Source organism: Aphelocoma coerulescens, chromosome 1 (assembly GCF_041296385.1).
Source record: "Aphelocoma coerulescens isolate FSJ_1873_10779 chromosome 1, UR_Acoe_1.0, whole genome shotgun sequence".
Lineage (NCBI taxonomy): Eukaryota > Metazoa > Chordata > Aves > Passeriformes > Corvidae > Aphelocoma > Aphelocoma coerulescens.
In genome coordinates this window covers 93,717,205-93,734,793 of record NC_091013.1, presented here as the reverse complement: position 1 = coordinate 93,734,793, position 17,589 = coordinate 93,717,205, and the positions used below count along the sequence as shown (strand labels likewise).

General features: G+C 50.7%; 3 protein-coding genes across 4 annotated transcripts in view; 1 reads left to right on the top strand and 2 right to left on the bottom strand.

Annotated features, from left to right (window-relative positions):
- Positions 1-55: 55 nt before the first annotated feature.
- CDCA3 (cell division cycle associated 3) lies at positions 56-2,561 on the bottom strand. Its single transcript, XM_069018496.1, has 5 exons — positions 2,400-2,561; positions 2,197-2,326; positions 1,910-2,113; positions 843-964; positions 56-460 (listed from the first exon to the last, which is right to left on the bottom strand). The coding sequence occupies exons 1-5, from the start codon at positions 2,511-2,513 to the stop codon at positions 320-322; spliced, it is 711 nt and encodes a 236-aa protein (XP_068874597.1). The 5' UTR covers positions 2,514-2,561; the 3' UTR covers positions 56-319.
- The window catches only part of PHB2 (prohibitin 2), a 99,788-nt gene continuing 82,254 nt past the window's right edge, over positions 56-17,589 (bottom strand). The window contains exon 9 of the mRNA XM_069018482.1: positions 56-420. Coding sequence (XP_068874583.1) covers positions 387-420 — 34 coding nt within the window. The 3' untranslated portion in view covers positions 56-386. The remainder of the gene's footprint in view (positions 421-17,589) is intronic.
- Positions 2,905-17,250, top strand: USP5 (ubiquitin specific peptidase 5). 2 transcript variants are annotated; one of them, XM_069018446.1, is made up of 20 exons: positions 2,905-3,041; positions 4,482-4,607; positions 4,895-4,961; positions 7,793-7,926; positions 8,221-8,366; positions 8,667-8,851; positions 9,414-9,508; positions 10,014-10,207; positions 10,360-10,431; positions 11,682-11,763; positions 11,982-12,107; positions 12,547-12,700; positions 13,083-13,257; positions 14,552-14,640; positions 14,836-14,958; positions 15,537-15,680; positions 15,828-15,973; positions 16,060-16,213; positions 16,865-16,949; positions 17,114-17,250. In XM_069018446.1, the coding sequence occupies exons 1-20, from the start codon at positions 2,934-2,936 to the stop codon at positions 17,205-17,207; spliced, it is 2,499 nt and encodes an 832-aa protein (XP_068874547.1). In that variant the 5' UTR covers positions 2,905-2,933; the 3' UTR covers positions 17,208-17,250. The 2 variants fall into 2 exon arrangements, with proteins under 2 accessions (XP_068874547.1, XP_068874537.1); XM_069018436.1 differs by having other exon boundaries at positions 14,836-15,027.

The window sequence follows — 17,589 nt, the reverse complement described above, 5'->3', positions numbered from 1 at the left end:
TATTGTGCTGGGCAAGCAGAGGACTCCTGCTGTCTTATCAGGATATACAGTCATCAAAGGTTGAATACAAATTTATTTACTAGAGATAAAAACTCTACAGAAAAGTCAATACAGCTGATATACAATAAAAGGGACAAAGTCTGTGCTGTACATAAGACATGACAAGCTAGGAAGATGAGGGAGAGACCTTTCCTCAGCAGGGATAGGTGAGAAATGTGACTACTGCTCTAGAGTTTCAGTCTATTGCAGAATTTCTCCCCACTAGAAAACTCTCAAAACACAGGAGCAAATTACAGCAAGATCCTGAAAAAAGAAACATCTAGTTCTCCACAAAAGGACACTGTTGGTTCTCTTTGTTCAAGTCACTCCAAGCACAGTTCCCAGATTTAAGGCTCCTGCTCAGATCCACTGTCACTTCCTTCTTCTCCCCAGGGTTCTCCCCCAACACATGCCTCTTGCCCTAGAGAAATAAAAAACCCAAACACAGAGTGTAAAACACAAGTTAATTGAAGGTTAGGTAATTCTCAGCAGAACACGTAGTCTATTTTCAGGCCATCAGCTTGGGTTCTCTTGTGACGACATACAAGAGTGACTTTCTTCCACAGCTTGAAGAGAGCACTGAAATGGGCAATTTCATGGTAAGGCCAAAGACAGACATTAAACACTTGGAGGCATTTAGGGACAAGACTGACCCACAGAAAAACATTTGTGAAGTTATTGGTCTCCACAGGCCTAGGAGGCCACAATTCTAAACTGGGACCCTACAAGATACAGAAATTGAAGGATTTGGCTTTTTTTTTCAGCTCAGTCTCCCTCCCTCAGTATGACCCATTGAGCTTTACCTGGCGAGGGGCAGGAGCACTGGGAGAATTATCATCTCGTAGAATGCTGAGGGGAGAGCGGCCAGTTCCTCCAGATGTTGCCATGAATTTGTTGTTGGGCTTGTGTCTTATGGGCTTGCTCACTAGTTGACAAAAGGAAACACACCAGGGCATCACGACAAGGCTCAAAGGTCCTGGATTTTAAAATCCTCCTGGCATTTATGATCTTTGTTTGCCTGTACAGCAAAGACTTACCCAAGGGCTTTGAAGCAAAGGAATCACAAAAAAGTTGATGTCAGAAGTGAACTCTAGAGGACCTACTCCAGCAAGGCCACCTAGAGCCCATTGTCCAGGACCGTGTCCAGGTGTTTCTTGAATATCTCAAAGGATAGAGATTCTGCAACCTCTCTGAGCAACCTGCTCCAGTGCTTGGTCACCCTCACAGTGAAAAAATGTGTTTCCTGATGTTCAGGATCTTCCTGTGTCCCATTCTGTCTTAACTGCCTTTAGTCCCATCACCAGGCACCACTGAAAAGAGCGTGGGTCTCCCTTCCTTCAGGTATTTGTATGTACTTATAAGATACCCCCTTAGCATTTTCCTCTGCAGGTTAAACAGTTACAGTTCTCAGCCACTCCTCCTAGGAGCAGTGCTCAGCACAGAGCTCTCTGAAGCACAGTCTGTATCTAAGTCTCTCAGCACCACTCAACCGTAGCACAGAGATGTTCTTCCCACCCTTGCTCCATAGCTCTTCCCAAGGAGAAACTGTAAGGTCCCTCTGAACAGGTCTCCACAGTCACAAACCCATCTCAGAGAGAAGAGAGTTGTCATATACCCCTTGTACAGGCTGAAAACAATTTCTCAACTCTAGACAGAAATCGGTTCGGTAACACAACAGTTCCCCCGGCTGCAGAAGCTCCGGGCGGTGGGACACAGCCGAACTGGGGGATCGGGACAAGCTCTGTCGGGGGAGCAAGCCTGGAGAAGACACCCGAACCAGAGGGTGCCGAGAGCCCCGACTCGCTCACTGCCCGTGCCGCGCAGCTCTCCGGGCACAGCGAGCCCCGTCACCCCCACACCCAGCACTTACCCGAGGAGAAGCCGTGCCCGGCAGGGCGGCCGGGCCGGGCCGTGCTGGGAGAGGGCGGCCTCTCCACGCCTCCGCCCGCGAGCAGGGAGCTCCGCCGGGCCGGCTCCTCGGCGGGGCCAGCCGCTCCCGGAGGCGCCGGCTCCGGGACCGCGGCCTCGGCCCTGAAGGCCTCGCTGAGCTGCTTCACCAGGCGGTCCACGCTGTCTGCCGGGAACGGAGCGGGACGGGGTGAGCCTCTGAGTCGGGCAGCCCCTCAACCCGCCCAGCCCCACGGCGGCCTCACTCACCACTCGACACGGCTCTCATGGGCGTGCGGGAGATGCCAGGCGTGGGCGACCGTGGGTCCCGCTCCTGGCCGGTGCCCGCCGGCGGTTCGGCGGGGCTGGGCTGCGAGCTGCCCGCCGGGGAGCTCACCACCTGCGGAGAGGGCAGCCGTGGGGGCGGTGGGCCGGAGCCACACAGGGGGAAGCGGCGGCGGGAGGGCTCCTACCTCGATGGGGGTGCGCAGGATGCCGGCGGTGGGGGAGCGGGGGTCGCTGACGTGCGCCAGGTGCTTGTTGCAGGGCGCGCCCGGGGTGGCGGGGGCACTGCCGGAGGCCCCCATGGCGGCGGCGGCCGCGCTGCGCCCCTGCCCCGCCGGACGCGCCGTTCAAATCTCCCGCGCGCCGGGCGGTGCCGCCGCCCATTGGTCGCCCTGCGGGGGCGAGGCTCGCGGCGCCGCGCCCGTCCCCCCGCCCCCCCAGCTCGTCGGCCCCGCAGTCCCCGCCCGTCACGTCCCGCCTCGCCCCGCTGTCTATCTTCGGGGCAGACCCGCCCCCCGCCCCTCCCTGCGCCACTATTGGCCGAGGAGCCCGGCACCGCCTCCCGCGGTGGCCGCAGGGCGGCTGCGATTGGGCGAGCCGGCGGGTGGGCACGGCGAGCCCGGCCTCCAGCCTCGCTGCCGATTGGCTAGAACCCGCCTGACCGCGCCGGGCTGCGATTGGGCGGGGCGGGGCTGTGGGCGGTGCCGCGGTGAGCCGCTGTCATGGCGGAGCTGAGCGAGGCGCTGCTGTCGGTGTTACCGTCCATCCGGGTGCCCAAGGCCGGCGACCGCGTCCACAAGGACGAGTGCGCCTTCTCCTTCGACACGCCGGTAAGCGCGCCCCACCGCCGGCCCGCCCGCCCGCCCGGGCTGCTCCCGCCGCGGCCGGCCCCCACCCCGCCGCCAGCCGGGGCGCTGCCCGCGCGGGGCCTCACGGGATTTGTGGTCCCCCGGTGGCCGCGGCGGCCGCTCCCGGGCGGCGCGCGAGGTCCTCGCGGACTACAGCGCCCGGCGTGCCCCGCGGCGCTCCCCGCCCGCCTGCGGTGCGCTGGGGGCTGTAGTTCTGGGGCCGGGGCGGGCGTGGGCAGGGCACTCGCCCCGATCAGCGGCGGCCTGGCCCGCCGGCAGCCCCTGGAGAGTGAGTGCCCCCGGCGCGAACCTTCCGTGCGGGTGCTCGCCAGGACTTGTAGTCCGGCGGGGGGCGGGAGGTCGGGCGCGTCCCGGGCCCGCCCTCGGCGGCGGGGGGCGGGCCGGGGGTCCCGCCCTGCCCGGGTCTGAGCCACCCCCCCGGCCTCGCCGCGCGGCGTGGCGGGCAGGCGGGGGGCGAGGCGGTGCTGTGTCATTAAGATGGCAGTGGTCCCTTCTCCAGCCGTCTCCACCCCGCTGGCATCCCTGCACTTCCTGCGCTACCCCCACTCGGCCTAAGTGGACCTGGGGAAATGAAGACAGCGGGAGGGCCAGGTCCCCCTTGAGCTTCTTCGCGGGCGCCCGTCCGGGCTGAGCCCCAGCCCAGCAGAAATAGGCTGCAGCTGAAGATACGGGTCCTTCGAGGAAGTGGCACATGGCATCCTGGCCCTCTTTCCCTTCCCAAGCTCCACAGTGATGCCTGACCACGCACTGCCCACTCTGACTCAGTCCCAGCAGCTTCTGAGAGCTTCTTAGTGGTTTCCCTCCTTTCCAGCCTCTGCATTTGGGTCCCCTGCCCCTTCAGTTTGAAAAGGGTATCTGCTGAATGAGTGTGGTGTTTTCCAGCTGCTGGTGGGATGATGGGGGTACATTCTGTATCTGTTTCCAAGCTGCTCACAGGCTTTTGAACACAACAGCAAAAGTAAGCAGTGGTCTGTTAACCTTCCTCACACTGTAGCTTGGCAGCATTCCCTGTGGCACTGGGAGTCACACATTTGGACAGGGTGTCACAGTTTTGCTGGCAATGATTGTACCATGCTCTGAACTTGTAAACTGTGCATGCTAAGGGCCTTTTACAAGTTAAACTCTTGTGGAAACTCAGGCTTTCCTGATTTGGTAGCATCATGCCATAAATGAACACACAAATAGTTTTTTAAATACATCATCATGACAGGAGTACCTGTTCTTCTGGGACAGCCAGGCTGGGGCTTGCCATCCTATTTCTTACTAGCTGCTCATGGCTGGTATGTAGGAATGACCTGTTCCATGATTTAATGAATAATGACTAGTCTTCCATGCCTATCCTAGCAGCTGGAATGGCATTCTTTACCACCTCCCTTCAGTTTTGTCCCTCCTTCCTTCCAGGAGTCAGATGGCGGCTTGTATATCTGCATGAACACGTTCCTGGGCTTTGGGAAGCAGTATGTGGAAAAGCACTATCAGAAAACAGGCCAGCGGGTCTACCTGCACCTCAAAAGGACACGTAAACCGGTAAAAAAGAAAGACACATACACTCAAACTTGCTCTGTAATTGAGAGTTGGGCTGTGTCTGTGTATTCCATCAGATACAGAGTTTTCTCTCCTCAGATGCAAATGGTGTTCTTCCTGGTGAATTAAGGGACACCAGTGCTTCATTTCTGCTTGTGTTGAGTTGTTGTATGGATTGCCCACGTTGTTTCTGCCTGGTTTCCTTCTGTTTTCATAGTAACTTGATTTCAGTCCCTAAGGCTTGCCTGTCTCCCTAACTCTTATTTCCCTATTTCTTCTCAACACCACAGAAGGAAGAAGACACGAACTCCAGTGCTGGGGACCCCCCGAGGAAGAAACCAACTCGCTTGGCTATTGGTAAGGAAGCACCTATGTACTGTGTGGTTCTTGTGTTCAGCCAGTCCTCTGGAGCTGCCTGGCTCATCTCTGCTTTACACTTCTGGGCTGGTATCCCTGGCCAAATTCTGACTTTGTGTTTTCCAGTGTGTCTCGGGTGAGCAGTTTCTGTAGAGCAGTCATTAAGGTGGTAGTTGTGTTCTGTGTCCAAAGCTGCATCTTGTTTTCCGTGCATAAATATGTTTTTTATCCTTTGCCATGACCCTGCATGCCTGGCTCAGCTTGGTGTGGGGATAACCAGACTGGGACTGTTGCTTAAACACAATGTGCCCAGCATGGGGCTGAAATAAATTTGAGAAAATACATGTCTGAGAAAAGTAAATTTGAAGCTCCTGGCAGATAAACTGTTTTTTAAACTCCTCAGATATTGAACTAGTGCTATTGATATAGATGGGGAAGAAATTAATGGGAAATGCTGCATTAATATTTTTGGCTCATTAGGTCTTATAAGGCTGATACTGGAGGAAATACAGATGAGCATTAAAACATAAAAAATACTAAAAATCTTCCTTTTTTGGAAGAGCAAGGCTGGTGTTCCATTACTGTCTTTCACCAGCTGAGAAAGCTGTCATGGCAATCAATGGAGATGCTGCTTATTTGGAGCAGTCTCAGCTGGTAATTTCTGAGACATTATGGAGACACATAAAGCAAGGGACAGGAACATTTGTAGCAGTAACAGGTTCTTGGCTTGCTGGAAGCTGACCACTAGAGGGGAATCCAGAATCTGGACCGTGAATGTCTTGCTTTTGGCTCACTTTTTCCCTGGTGTAGATGCCCAGTGAGTTGTCTGCTGCCAGAGCACAAATACCACTATTAAGACTGTCAGCTGCTCCCTGTTTTGCTGGTGAGCTGAATAGCACCCCAAAGATCACTTCTAGCAAAAATGAGAGTGGAATCTCTCTTTCTTCAGGTAGCCAGTGCTTCTATGTATATGTATGATTGTGCTGCTTTGGGAGAGATGAGGCCTGGTCTGCATTATGAGTTATTTCTGTGTCCTGAGTTCTACAAAGGTCTTGCAACAAGTCTTGTCAGTGGGTCAGCAAATATCTGCCTGTGATAACAGCTTAGTGGTGTGAATGGAGCAGGAGAGAATAAAAGAAAGTATTAGCCCTGTGAGACAATGGTCTTAAGTTCAGGAAAAGATTTTTTTAATCTTTATTTTAGCTGAACTGTGGTGGTATAGCTCATCCTGACGCGGGAGATTTTTTTAAAGTACTAGAAAGATTTGGGAGCAAAAGGTCATTGGCTGTAAAATGTAGCTCTTGGTCTCTCAGTACCTCACTTTCCCCTCTCAATGAGGAAAAAAGATCTGCAGTGCTTGCCTCCTATGCCTGCATGTTGGTTGATGGACTTTCGTGATGTGTAGTGCTTAGGTGCCACCATGGAAAGGGAAGCAGTGTACCTCAGGGCAAGCTGGTGGCTATTGACTCTCTTCCTCATCTGGAGCCTCAGAAGGTTCACACCACCTGAGAGGGCCTCACCAGTCTGGTTTAGCTTGTTTAGGGTTCAGGAATTGAGTAATGCCCTGGGGGATTGTGTATTGCTTTACTCTTTGAAGTGGTGACAGGAAGTCTCTGGGCTGTGCTGAAGAGGCACAGAAGAGAGTTATCTAGGTATGCTGTTGCATGATGCTGGTGACTGTTTTCTAAAAGCATTGTGTTCATACATAGCAGTTTGTGCATAGTGTAAAAATTGTAGGTATCTAAGGAGGGAGTTGCAGGAGATATCATGGGACCGGATATTTTTGACAATAATGTTTTAAGGAAATGCAGTGGTGGTTACCAAAACTGTGTTGCACACAGGATTCTTGAGGCAGAGGCACTGAGCAGCAGAAGCTTTTATTCCCTTCAGAGATTTGTTGCAGCTGCAGATGTTCGGATATTTGTTGCAGAGATTATCACAGTCACAGCATGAAATTTTTCCAGATATAAAGGAAATTCAGTTTAAAAGCACAGGGGGTTTAGGCTGCTAATAAGCCATGTGTCTTCTGCCTGTTTCCTTTTGGGATGTAGCCTGGGAATGCCTGCAGAACAGAGAAGGCCAAGGTTTTCCTGTGAGTACCTACATAATTCAATAACTGTAGGTGAGGGAATCTGCAGAAACTGCAGATGTTTTGGTGAGCATCCATGATGATTTTACAACTGGCAAATAACCTTTTATGTATGGATCTCCCGTTTCTGGTGCAACCTCTGGACAGCGCAGCTAGGTGGGCATAGAAACTACTATCACTGTACCTTTGCTAAGACCCTTTCTGCAATTCTGGATGTTCTGGTTCCAGAGGAGCTCCCGGTTCTTCTTGCCTGAGTGCAGGACTCTAAACTACCCTTTCTGGAAAAGGCAAGAAAGAGAGTCAGGCTTCTTAAAGATGCTGGTAGACCTGACCTTTGCCCTGGCTTGCAAGATGATCTCGTCTTGCACATCTCCATTCACTGCTTTGAGTATTCTGGTGAAGGATGAACACCAGTGCTTTATCTTGGCTCTGTTCTGGCCAATGCCTCTCTAGAGCAGGTTTGGTTTTCTTCCTGGTTGTAGTCAGCGTCTGGAGATTGTTTTTAAGCATCTGAAAAAATAGCTGGGGAAAATAAACATATTGTCACTATGCTTATAATTGTACCTGTGAAGTCCACACTGCCAGCAGAAACTCTGGGATCCAGAAGTGGAAGAAAGATTGTGGATCACTGATTTAGATCTTTGTCTTAGTCATGGTGCCTTATTTCATGTAAGCTGTGGGGAAAGAAGCTTTTCAAGCTCTTTGGTTTCACCAGTTACTACAATGTTTTTTCTTCTTGTAGGCGTAGAAGGTGGATTTGACATCACAGAAGAAAAGTTTGAGTATGACGAAGATGTAAAAATAGTAATTTTCCCAGACCATTTGGATATTCCACGTGATGGGCTGGAGGGACTACCAGACATGGTCAAAGACAGGGTATGTTCGGGGGGAGGGCTGTGTTTACTGTTGATGGAGAAATGTGCCATTACAGAGAAGGAAACTGCCTTATAAAAGGGATCCTGCTGAGCTGCAGGGAAATCTCAGCTAGCAGTCATCAGGATTGTTCTGCACTTACACAGTGCTCTGTATTACAGTCCTGGCTTGTGACTGAGGCTCCCGAAAGTCTCAGCTGACTTCCCTAAATGCGGAGTGTTGTGGCACTGGAAGCTTCTTGTGCCCTTACTGTGGGAGGCCAGCCCTTCATGTTTTCTCCTGCTGTCCTAATTCCAGATTGCCAGTGCGATTGAGGCCATCCTGACAGCAGATTCAGCCTCACGGAAGCAGGAGGTGCAGGCTTGGGATGGGGAGGTTCGACGTGTTTCCAAGCACGCTTTTTCCCTGCACCAGCTTCAGAACGATGTCCGCATCCCACCGTGGTGAGCATAGTGCTGGAACTCGCTGTGTCACTCTGTGTCTCAGGCCCTTCTCCTGTGCTGGACCGCAGCAGCAGATGAGACTTCTTTTGTGAGTCTCTGAGGGTGCCTTGACAAAGTAAATTCCGGGGAGACGGCACACTAAGGTATTTCAGGATGCTCAGTGTTGTGTAGTAAAAGAGGAATGAGATTGCTTAATCGCTTCTACTATGGATACTGCAGTGGGCAGCAGTGGAGAGGGCTTGGGAGGCAGAACCCAGAGGTTTTCACTCTGATCTCTTTTCCTCTGTTCCTTGTCAATAGTGGCTGGAAGTGCAGCAAGTGTGACATGAAGGAGAACCTGTGGCTGAACATGACCGACGGAGCCATCCTCTGTGGTCGGCGCTACTTTGATGGCAGTGGTGGCAACAACCACGCCGTCGAGCACTACCGAGAAACCGGCTACCCGCTGGCTGTGAAACTGGGAACAATTACTCCTGATGGGGCTGGTGAGAAGGGGGATCCTCCTGGGGTTAGGGATGCCAGGCACCACTCAGGCTGACACAGATCTCTTCCAGGTATCGGGGTGGTGCTGGCCATCTTGTGACCTGGAACATGCAATGTCATCCCATTGTGAACTTTCCCACTCTGACCTGCTTCTTGTGTGAGGCAAAGAACGAGCTGATAAAACCTTGCCTTCCTCTGCCCCTCCCTTGTAGTTGGAAGCTTTTAGAATAGTTATCCAGGTTGCCATCTGATTTTCTGTGCTGGGGTGTTTATCAAAGAATCGTGTGTCCAAATCCTGAGCAGAGAGTATATGGCACAGTAACCCACTTTCTGTACTCCAGGCATAAGTGTACCTCTGTACCCTGATCACTGACAAATTTGTCGTGTCACATATTTAGGAGGAATCTTAATATTCTGTCTGTCATGTTATCCTGTTGAGAAAAGGCAGAAACCCCCAGGGCTCACTTTGTCAAAACTTCTAGTTCTGAGCACTTTCTTCATCCAGCTGTGAATTTGAGATTACAGGCCATTATAAGTTTCTCTTTTTTCTCTTTTCCTGCACAGATGTCTACTCCTATGACGAGGATGACATGGTTTTGGATCCCAACCTGGCAGAACACCTGGCACACTTTGGAATTGACATGCTTAAGATGCAGAAGGTGAGGAGGAAGTGGTGTCCTCCGTAGGCCCAGAGGGAGAGAGAAGGAGTTTTGAGGTGTCTTAGCTGGATTCCAGCTTTCTGTGGCTATGCAGAACCCTTCCTGGTCAAGAAACCCTGGGGTTTTTTGTTACACAGAGAGTTGTCTCATCTTCCTCTCTTCTTTGATTGCCCTTTTTGCTTTTCTTTCATGTCGCTCAGGTTTATTTCCCTGGGGTTATGTCTCAGTACGGTGGGCAGGGAGGCTCCCAGGCGCTGAGCTTTTTCTGTTAGTGTGTGGTTTCCATGCCTCTTTATAGGGAATGGTTCAGATTTCTCTCATATTTTCTCTCCTCTTTCTGTCCCAGGTATTCACACATACAGAAACAATTCTTGTTTCTTCTTCCTCTACTTATAGAATAAAACAGAATGGATTCGACTCTGTTTCTCTACAGCATTGCGCTTTTCACACCTCTGATGTGTCTTTGAGTCTTCTTTGAGGATTTTCCTGTTCTTTCCCTCTGCAGACAGACAAGACAATGACAGAACTGGAAATAGACATGAACCAGCGCATTGGGGAGTGGGAGCTCATCCAGGAGTCTGGCGTTCAACTCAAGCCCCTCTATGGGCCTGGGTACACTGGTATCCGTAACCTGGGCAACAGTTGCTACCTCAATTCTGTGATGCAGGTGCTGTTCAGTATCCCAGACTTCCAGAGAAAGTAAGTGAGCTTAATCACTCCTTTCCATTAGTCTGGGATCAGTACAGAGGTCTCCTAGAGCTGGGAGCTTCTGTTGCAGTAATCATGCTCCGAACTGCATTTTTACTAGATGAACCCACATATCCCTTAGTATGCTCCATTTTGCTCTGCAGGTATGTGGACAAGCTGGAGAAGATATTCCAAAGTGCACCTTCGGACCCCACACAGGATTTCAGCACACAAGTGTACGTAGAGTTTTGGTGAGAGAAGGAAGGCTGAGGCTGCCTGGATGCATCCCCTCTGTGCTGCTTTGCTCCTGGGTTCTCCCTCAAGCCTCACCTCTATTTCCTTGCCTGTCACCAGAGACACTGACCCTCAGTGATCAATAAGGATCTAAGCCGAGGAAGTTCAGCTGAATGCCCTAGATGGAGAAGACAGAGTGCACCCTGTGTGCATGAGAGGCTCTGAAATGTATTATGAAAATTATACTCTGAAAGTATTATGTGTGCTATGCCTCTTAAACTGGGGGGATTTCTGGGAGGCAGCTTCTGTCTGCATAACAGCAAAAAGGGACTTGCTGTCTGCAGTGAGGGGAGATGGCAAAGAGCAGGGGGATATGTAGGTTTAGGCAGCTTTATTCTCAGTGGACAATTTATGTATGCTTAAAGAGGTTTCCCTCAAGAGGTACTGTGCAGGAGGATGTGCAGAAGGAGGAACACAAGATTTGAGAGGGATTTGCATTGCTACAGCCGCTCTCAAACAAGAAAGCAGCATGTGGAAGTTTGTGGTGGAGGAGTGGAGGGTGGCATTTGTGGAAAGAGAGTTCAGTGGTACAGGAGGATTCTAAATTTGGGCAGCGTAGAGTGAGGTGCCCACTGAGAGGGGATTAAGGTGAGACAGCCAGGAAGATTATTGCCTGGGCAGAGGGAGGAATTGGTAAGATTTGGTTCCAGACAAATGGCAGTAATGACGGGGAAGGACTGGGGTGAAATGGAATAGCAGGAGGGTGTGGGCATAGGAGGAAACTGCTGAGCACATACTGATGTCCATTAAGTGCCTCATGCAGTCAGTCTTTCCTCTGGGAAAACGTGATCAGTCTGCTCACAGCAGTGCTATTTCTGGCTCAGACAATTTCTCTGTGCCCTGTTGTCTCCTGCACAGTCAGACATTGCTGCGTTCCCCACGTCAGGCTGCAGCTCAGCTTGGCTGTTGTGCAGCTGCTGTGTGGCTCAGCACCAGCTGTTCCTTCGTGTTCTACTCAGTGTGCAAGCAGTGGTTGAGATTGGCACCCAAAAGTCCTGGTAACTTTGAAGTCAGTGATTTCAGGGCCAGAGAGCAGACCACAATAAGATAATCTTGCCTGGTGCAGCAGAGAAAGCTGTTATCTGTGAGACTGACAGCCCATGGCAGTGTTAAAGCTGGATGGGTTGATACAGCTCCTGGAGCATGTGAAACTGAAGAAACATTGGTACCAACAGTGACTTTGTCGTTCCAGAGCCAAACTGGGCCATGGACTGCTTTCTGGGGAGTATTCAAGGCCAGCTTCTGCAGATGGGGAGCAGCAGCCTGATCAGAAGGTGAGGCTTGGATACGGCATCCTCTTGATGTGTGTGTTGCATGAGGTATTGTGGTGCTACGTGGCAAGGGAGGGAGAACCCTTTCTGAAAACCTGTGCTGGGGCTTGTTCCAAGGCCTGTCACCTGAAGAAAAGCATGGCTAAGAGTAGAGTGGTACATGCCAGGACACATGCTTGGCAAATTATGACTACCTTCCTCTTCCACACTGTTATTTGCAGGGTATGCAAAATGGCATTGCTCCACGCATGTTTAAGTCCCTCATCGGAAAGGGGCACCCAGAATTTTCTACTAACCGACAGCAAGATGCCCAGGAATTCTTTCTGCACTTCATCAACATGGTGGAGGTAATGGTTGAGTCTATCTGGCAAATCATGGAGAAGTCCAGCTTGGTTTTCTTCCCACAGCAAGGGGTGAGGAGTGGAGGTGAGGAGCTGGCAATTGGAGCAGAGAGAGGGAGAGAGCACAGAGGAATGGGCCAGCTAGCACCTGCCAGGGTGGAGAAGGAGAGGTGCTTGGGCCTGTTTTCAGGGCTGATTCCTTGGATAAATCTCTCTTGGGAGTGGCACAGCTGGAGATGTAACCTTTCTTCTTTAGGAACAGGAATACCATGGCTTCCTGGAGTACAGAAGCTGGCTTTAGTTGCCTATTTGCTGTCTGTTCCAGGGGACTGGGTATAGAAGTGAATACTCTTCAGCCATGTGCTTTGTGGCATCACTGTAACTGCAGATCATTTTTTCTGCCCTTCTGATGTTACATCTGTCCTTCTGATCTCTCCTTCTTCAGAGGAACTGCCGCAGCTCGGAGAACCCTAATGAGGTCTTCCGTTTTCTGGTGGAGGAGAAGCTGAAGTGCCTGGCCACAGAAAAGGTGAAATATACCCAGCGTGTGGACTATATTATGCAGCTGCCTGTGCCCATGGATGCTGCACTCAACAAAGGTCAGTAATGTGCCAAGACCAGAACAGTAGCAAACCCTATGTTTGTGTATTGTACTATTCTTACAGAACTCCTTAAGTGAGAAAGGGACTTCTTTGCCACTTCTGAGGCCAGATCCTCCTCCTGCTTTTGTGGGATCGGGCTGATTTCTTCAGAGGTGGTGTGACACGGTGATGTCCCTCTAGAGCCTTTCCCTCGGACACCACAAGCTGGGCTGTGATTCAGCAGCAAAACAGGAGTGACTGCAGTAGCAGAACAGTGCTCTGGAAGTTGTGCTCCATTCTCGATGTATCTATAGGCCTGCTCTGCCTCTGGGTGTAGCTTACACCAGTCGCTTTGTAGGTACCTGGAGGTGGTCCTTGACTCCTCTGCTTTGTCCTCTAGATGAACTGCTGGAATATGAGGAGAAGAAGAGGCAGGCAGAGGAGGAGAAGCAGCCACTGCCTGAGCTGGTGCGAGCCAAGGTGCCTTTCAGCTCCTGCCTAGAGGCCTATGGAGCTCCAGAGCAGGTGGATGATTTCTGGAGCACAGCCTTGCAGGCCAAGTCTGTGGCTCTCAAGTAAGTGTGCGTCAGCTAAGCTGTGGGGAGCTGGCCATAGCTGCATCTCTGGGGACTTCTCGTGGTGGCTTGGGGGGAAGAGCCATTACTGAAGCGTTGTGGTCCTCCACACCCTGGGTCCATAGAACACGGAGGCAGAGAGGGGATCAGTCCATCAGTGCTGGAGTGGTTGCCCTCAGTGGGCATAACAGCAGTGCTAGTGAAATCCGAGCCATCAGATGTCAGTTGCTGAGGGGCTATGAAAATACAGAGATATTCAAGAAAACTAGTAGCTTTTACTGTAAATTTAAAATTTAGCTTTGGAATCAGTACTGCCTGTATGATGACACTGATCTTGCACCATCTCTAAAATTTCTTTAAGTTTTTAACTGTTAAGATTTGAGCAGAACACTGAGGTAACAGATGCATGAGTTCTTTGAAAGAATGCTAGCTTAAATGCTAGTAGCAAGGTTTAAAAAACAGCTTTAATTTTTCTCACTGCCTGTAGCACGTGTAACAGTGCAAAGTTGCAGTGACAAGGTTACAAATGTAAGCAGCTTTCTGCTGCGATGCTACTGAGTTTTCTTTTGCAATGAAAGTCCTCAAAGAGTTGAAAGTTTTTTTCTAACAAATATTCCATTATTAAGCAATAGCTATTAGAAACAAACATCACATTGAAAAGTAACATTTTGTTTTAATTTTTACTGAGTTGTATTCAAACACTTTACTGTTGCTTAATTTAGTTCTACATCATGTTGCAATTATCACCTGGTAATGAGTATGTCTCACAGGTGCTTCTCCCTTCACAAACATTGCCCTCTGTTTCACAGATTCCAGACACTTTCTCTCTCAAATTGTCTAACTGAATAATGTTTAACTAAATTCAGTTAACTTCAAATTCACTGCTTCTGTTTCATATCCAAAGAAGTGCTCTTGTGCTTGAAAGCTTCTCAGTTCCTGCAGGTATATCTGTTGGTCTAATAAAAGGTGTTACTTCCACATCATTCCTTAAGGGTTAGACTTTTAATTAAACACAATCTGACCAGGCTTGTAAAATACATGATTGGAAGGTAGAGAATATGTACTATTTTTTCTCCTCCCCAAGATTTGCAGTCCATCTCGTCAAGGCTTCTGCCTTAGACATGGTTCTGTGTTTGAGGAGCTTTAAGCTCAGCACAGAAGAGCTGCACAGACTGGTGTATCCCCCAGCCTGCTCAGGACATGGCTCTGCCCTACTCAACTGTTTTCTTGATTCAGTTAGAGACCCTCAATCTTTGCTGACAAAGCATTTAAAACTATTATGTGTCTCTTTCAGAACGACACGGTTCGCCTCTTTCCCAGATTATCTGGTCATCCAGATCAAGAAGTTCACTTTCGGTCTGGACTGGGTTCCCAAAAAGCTTGGTAAGGAGGATGAGAAGTACAGAGCATATAGGTACTGGGAGTCACATGCAGATATTGTGGTCATTACCACCAAGAGGAAAGTAACTATCCCAAAAGTTGCCGCAGGCATTCCCAGGGACTTACCCTTCTAGATCTCCCAGCCGAGTCCTTTGCATCTGCCCCTATATGGAGGCTGAGCAAGACTATATCTTGCAGATGTTTCCATTGAAATGCCAGAGGAGCTGGATATCTCTGCACTGCAGGGAATGGGGCTGCAGGATGGAGAAGAAGAAATGCCAGACATCGCACCCCCACTGGTGACACCAGATGAGCCCAAAGGTAGCCTGGGGTTCTATGGCAACGAGGACGACGACTCCTTCTGCTCCCCTCACTTCTCCTCTCCGACATGTTAGTGATTCTCCTCCTCTCTTCCTGATGCCTGACTCATTTCCTTGCTCTCCTTGCCTTGTGTCCCATGCTAGCAGTTTCCCACTTGCTCAGACTTTCCCTGTCCTTTTGTCAGCGATTGCCAGCTGCCTCCCTTGCATCCCTGTTATGCAAGGGTGTTATGCAAGGGGGTTTGTTGATTCCTGTTCTGTGCAAGATGGGGGGGTGGCATGTCCGGTGCGTTTAGAGGAGGCAGAGCTGGGATTTATACAGGATTTAATTGGTAGGGATATTTAATTTTCACAAACTGCAGTGGGAGGTCAGTTTCAGAGCCTAGGGAAGAGTTCATGAGTTGAATTGTTTTGTTCTTTGCCTGTGTGTGAGACTGCTCTTCTGAAGAAGAAAGGTGGCTGAGAAAAGCAGAGAGATGGAACTTTGTGTGGTGGCTTTGGAGGCTGTGTGACACTAGACAAAATGGAGCCAGCAGAGATGGGTGGGAGTGGGTGGCTCTAACTTCTGTCTTCCCACAGCACCCATGCTGGATGAGTCGGTGATTATCCAGCTAGTGGAAATGGGCTTTCCCATGGATGCCTGCCGCAAAGCCGTGTACTACACAGGGAATAGTGGGGTTGAGGCGGCCATGAACTGGGTCATGTCACATATGGACGATCCAGGTATGAGGCCATGGTGAAGCTTACTGCTCCTGGGCTGTTGTGCTTGTGTCCTGCTACCACAGTGGAAAACTGAAGTAGTTTGGACTTGGACTGTGCCCTCTTGGAGACATCTAACTACTCTGAGCTGTGTTCTGTTTCCTGCTGCAGACTTTGCTAACCCATTAGTTCTCCCTGGATCCAGTGGACCAGGGTCAACTATTGCCTGCCCAGACCCTCCTTCAGAAGACAGTGTAGCCACCATTGTCTCCATGGGCTTCTCCCGGGACCAGGCTATGAAAGCACTTAGGGCCACGGTGAGAGGCACGGGTGATATCAGAGTGCAAGGATTTTCTCAGGAGCAGGGATTCTCAAGTTCACTGTCTTCTCTTCTTCCTTCCAGAACAACAGTCTGGAACGTGCTGTGGATTGGATCTTTAGTCACATCGATGACCTCGATGCAGAAGCTGCTATGGATATCTCAGAGGGGCGCTCGGCGGCCGAGTCCATCTCTGAATCCATCCCCGTGGGTCCCAAAGTGCGCGATGGGCCTGGAAGTGAGTTCCAAGCCATAGGAACGTGGATTTTGGGGTGCAAACTCAGCATGACACTGTTATTCCGGATCCATGCGGTACTCCAGGTTTTAGCAGCAGCAGCAGCTATCACAGAGCTGATCTGGTTGTAGAGGTGGAAGCAAGGAGGAAGAGGGAAGGAATGGCAAAGTAGTCTCAACCCTTCAGGCTGGATGAGGACTATCGGGAAGCCAGTAAGAGAGAGGCAGGGGAAGTGGCATCAGGTGAAGGACAGGAAGGGGCTGTGCTTCTTTTATCCAGTGGTTCTGGGAGGCTTTTTTGCCCTTTTGGTTCCTGCTGAAAAACCAGTTGCAGTCTGTGTACAGAATTGGTGCCCGTGGTGCTTGGCTGCTGGGTGCCATAGGCACAAGAATCCCTGCTTTACCCATCCAGCACCCATGGTCCAAATAAAAAGCTGGAAGAGAGAAGGCTAAATGGAAGTTACCATCTCCCATTTCCCTCTGTGTTTGGCCTTAGGATCACTCAGTCACATTTGATGGGGATGCAGTTGTAAATTATGACCCAGCAGAGCTTCCTTCAGGGATCCTTCTCTAGAGAGGGCCTTGCACAGGATGTTAGGGAGTAAGACATCTTTCCTCTTTCCATGACAATCCTCTCTTCATTCCTTCTTTTAAGAATATCAGCTGTTTGCCTTCATCAGCCACATGGGCACTTCAACTATGTGTGGACATTATGTTTGTCACATCAAGAAAGATGGCAGGTAAGGATTTCCACAGTGTAAGGGAACTGAGGTACTGCTTTAAATCCCCATCCTCCCCTGTTTCTTCAGAGGTCTTGAGGGGTTGGGGTTGAGACCAGGTGAGTGGAATCCAGTTGTGTCAACCACAGAATGGCATTCCTGAGCTCCTCTTGTGCCTGTTGCAGGTGGGTGATCTACAACGACCAGAAAGTCTGTGCTTCTGAGAAGCCCCCCAAGGACCTGGGCTACATCTACTTCTATCAGCGGATTCCCAGCTAGAACATCCTCTTGCTGTGTGTGGTGGGGGGAGAGTGGGCTGAAAGTGTGGGGGGGAAAGGGGTGGGGGCAGTGAGGGTGGGAGCAGGGTCCTCTTCCCCGCTCCTCTTTCCCTAGTCGTCCCTTCACGGCCTCTCTGTGGAGACACAGGGGGAGACAAGAGTTCACTGACTAATTGACTGGGGGCTGGAGCCCCTGTGGACATGAGTGAAGGGGTTTCGGGGGGGTTGGGAATATCTGTTTCTGTAGGAAATGTCCTCACTGTCCTCACCCCCGTGACACACAGCCCTAGTGCTTCGCTGCTTGGTGGGATGATGCCACCTCCTTGCTGTCCGGAAGGAGAGGAGGGGGCTTGTGTGTACGTGTGGCTTGTGAATAGGGGGGG

Excerpts from the sequence above, each read along its gene's own strand:
- CDCA3 (XM_069018496.1), bottom strand. The coding sequence starts at position 2,513 with ATGGGGGCCTCCGGCAGTGCCCCCGCCACCCCGGGCGCGCCCTGCAAC. Across the intron at positions 2,327-2,399 it reads TCCTGCGCACCCCCATCGAG|GTGGTGAGCTCCCCGGCGGG; the intron begins GTAGGAGCCCTC and ends CCCTCTCCGCAG. Across the intron at positions 461-842 it reads GTGCTCCTGCCCCTCGCCAG|GGCAAGAGGCATGTGTTGGG; the intron begins GTAAAGCTCAAT and ends TTATTTCTCTAG.
- USP5 (XM_069018436.1), top strand. The coding sequence starts at position 2,934 with ATGGCGGAGCTGAGCGAGGCGCTGCTGTCGGTGTTACCGTCCATCCGG. Across the intron at positions 12,108-12,546 it reads ACTTCATCAACATGGTGGAG|AGGAACTGCCGCAGCTCGGA; the intron begins GTAATGGTTGAG and ends CTCCTTCTTCAG. Across the intron at positions 12,701-13,082 it reads GGATGCTGCACTCAACAAAG|ATGAACTGCTGGAATATGAG; the intron begins GTCAGTAATGTG and ends TTTGTCCTCTAG.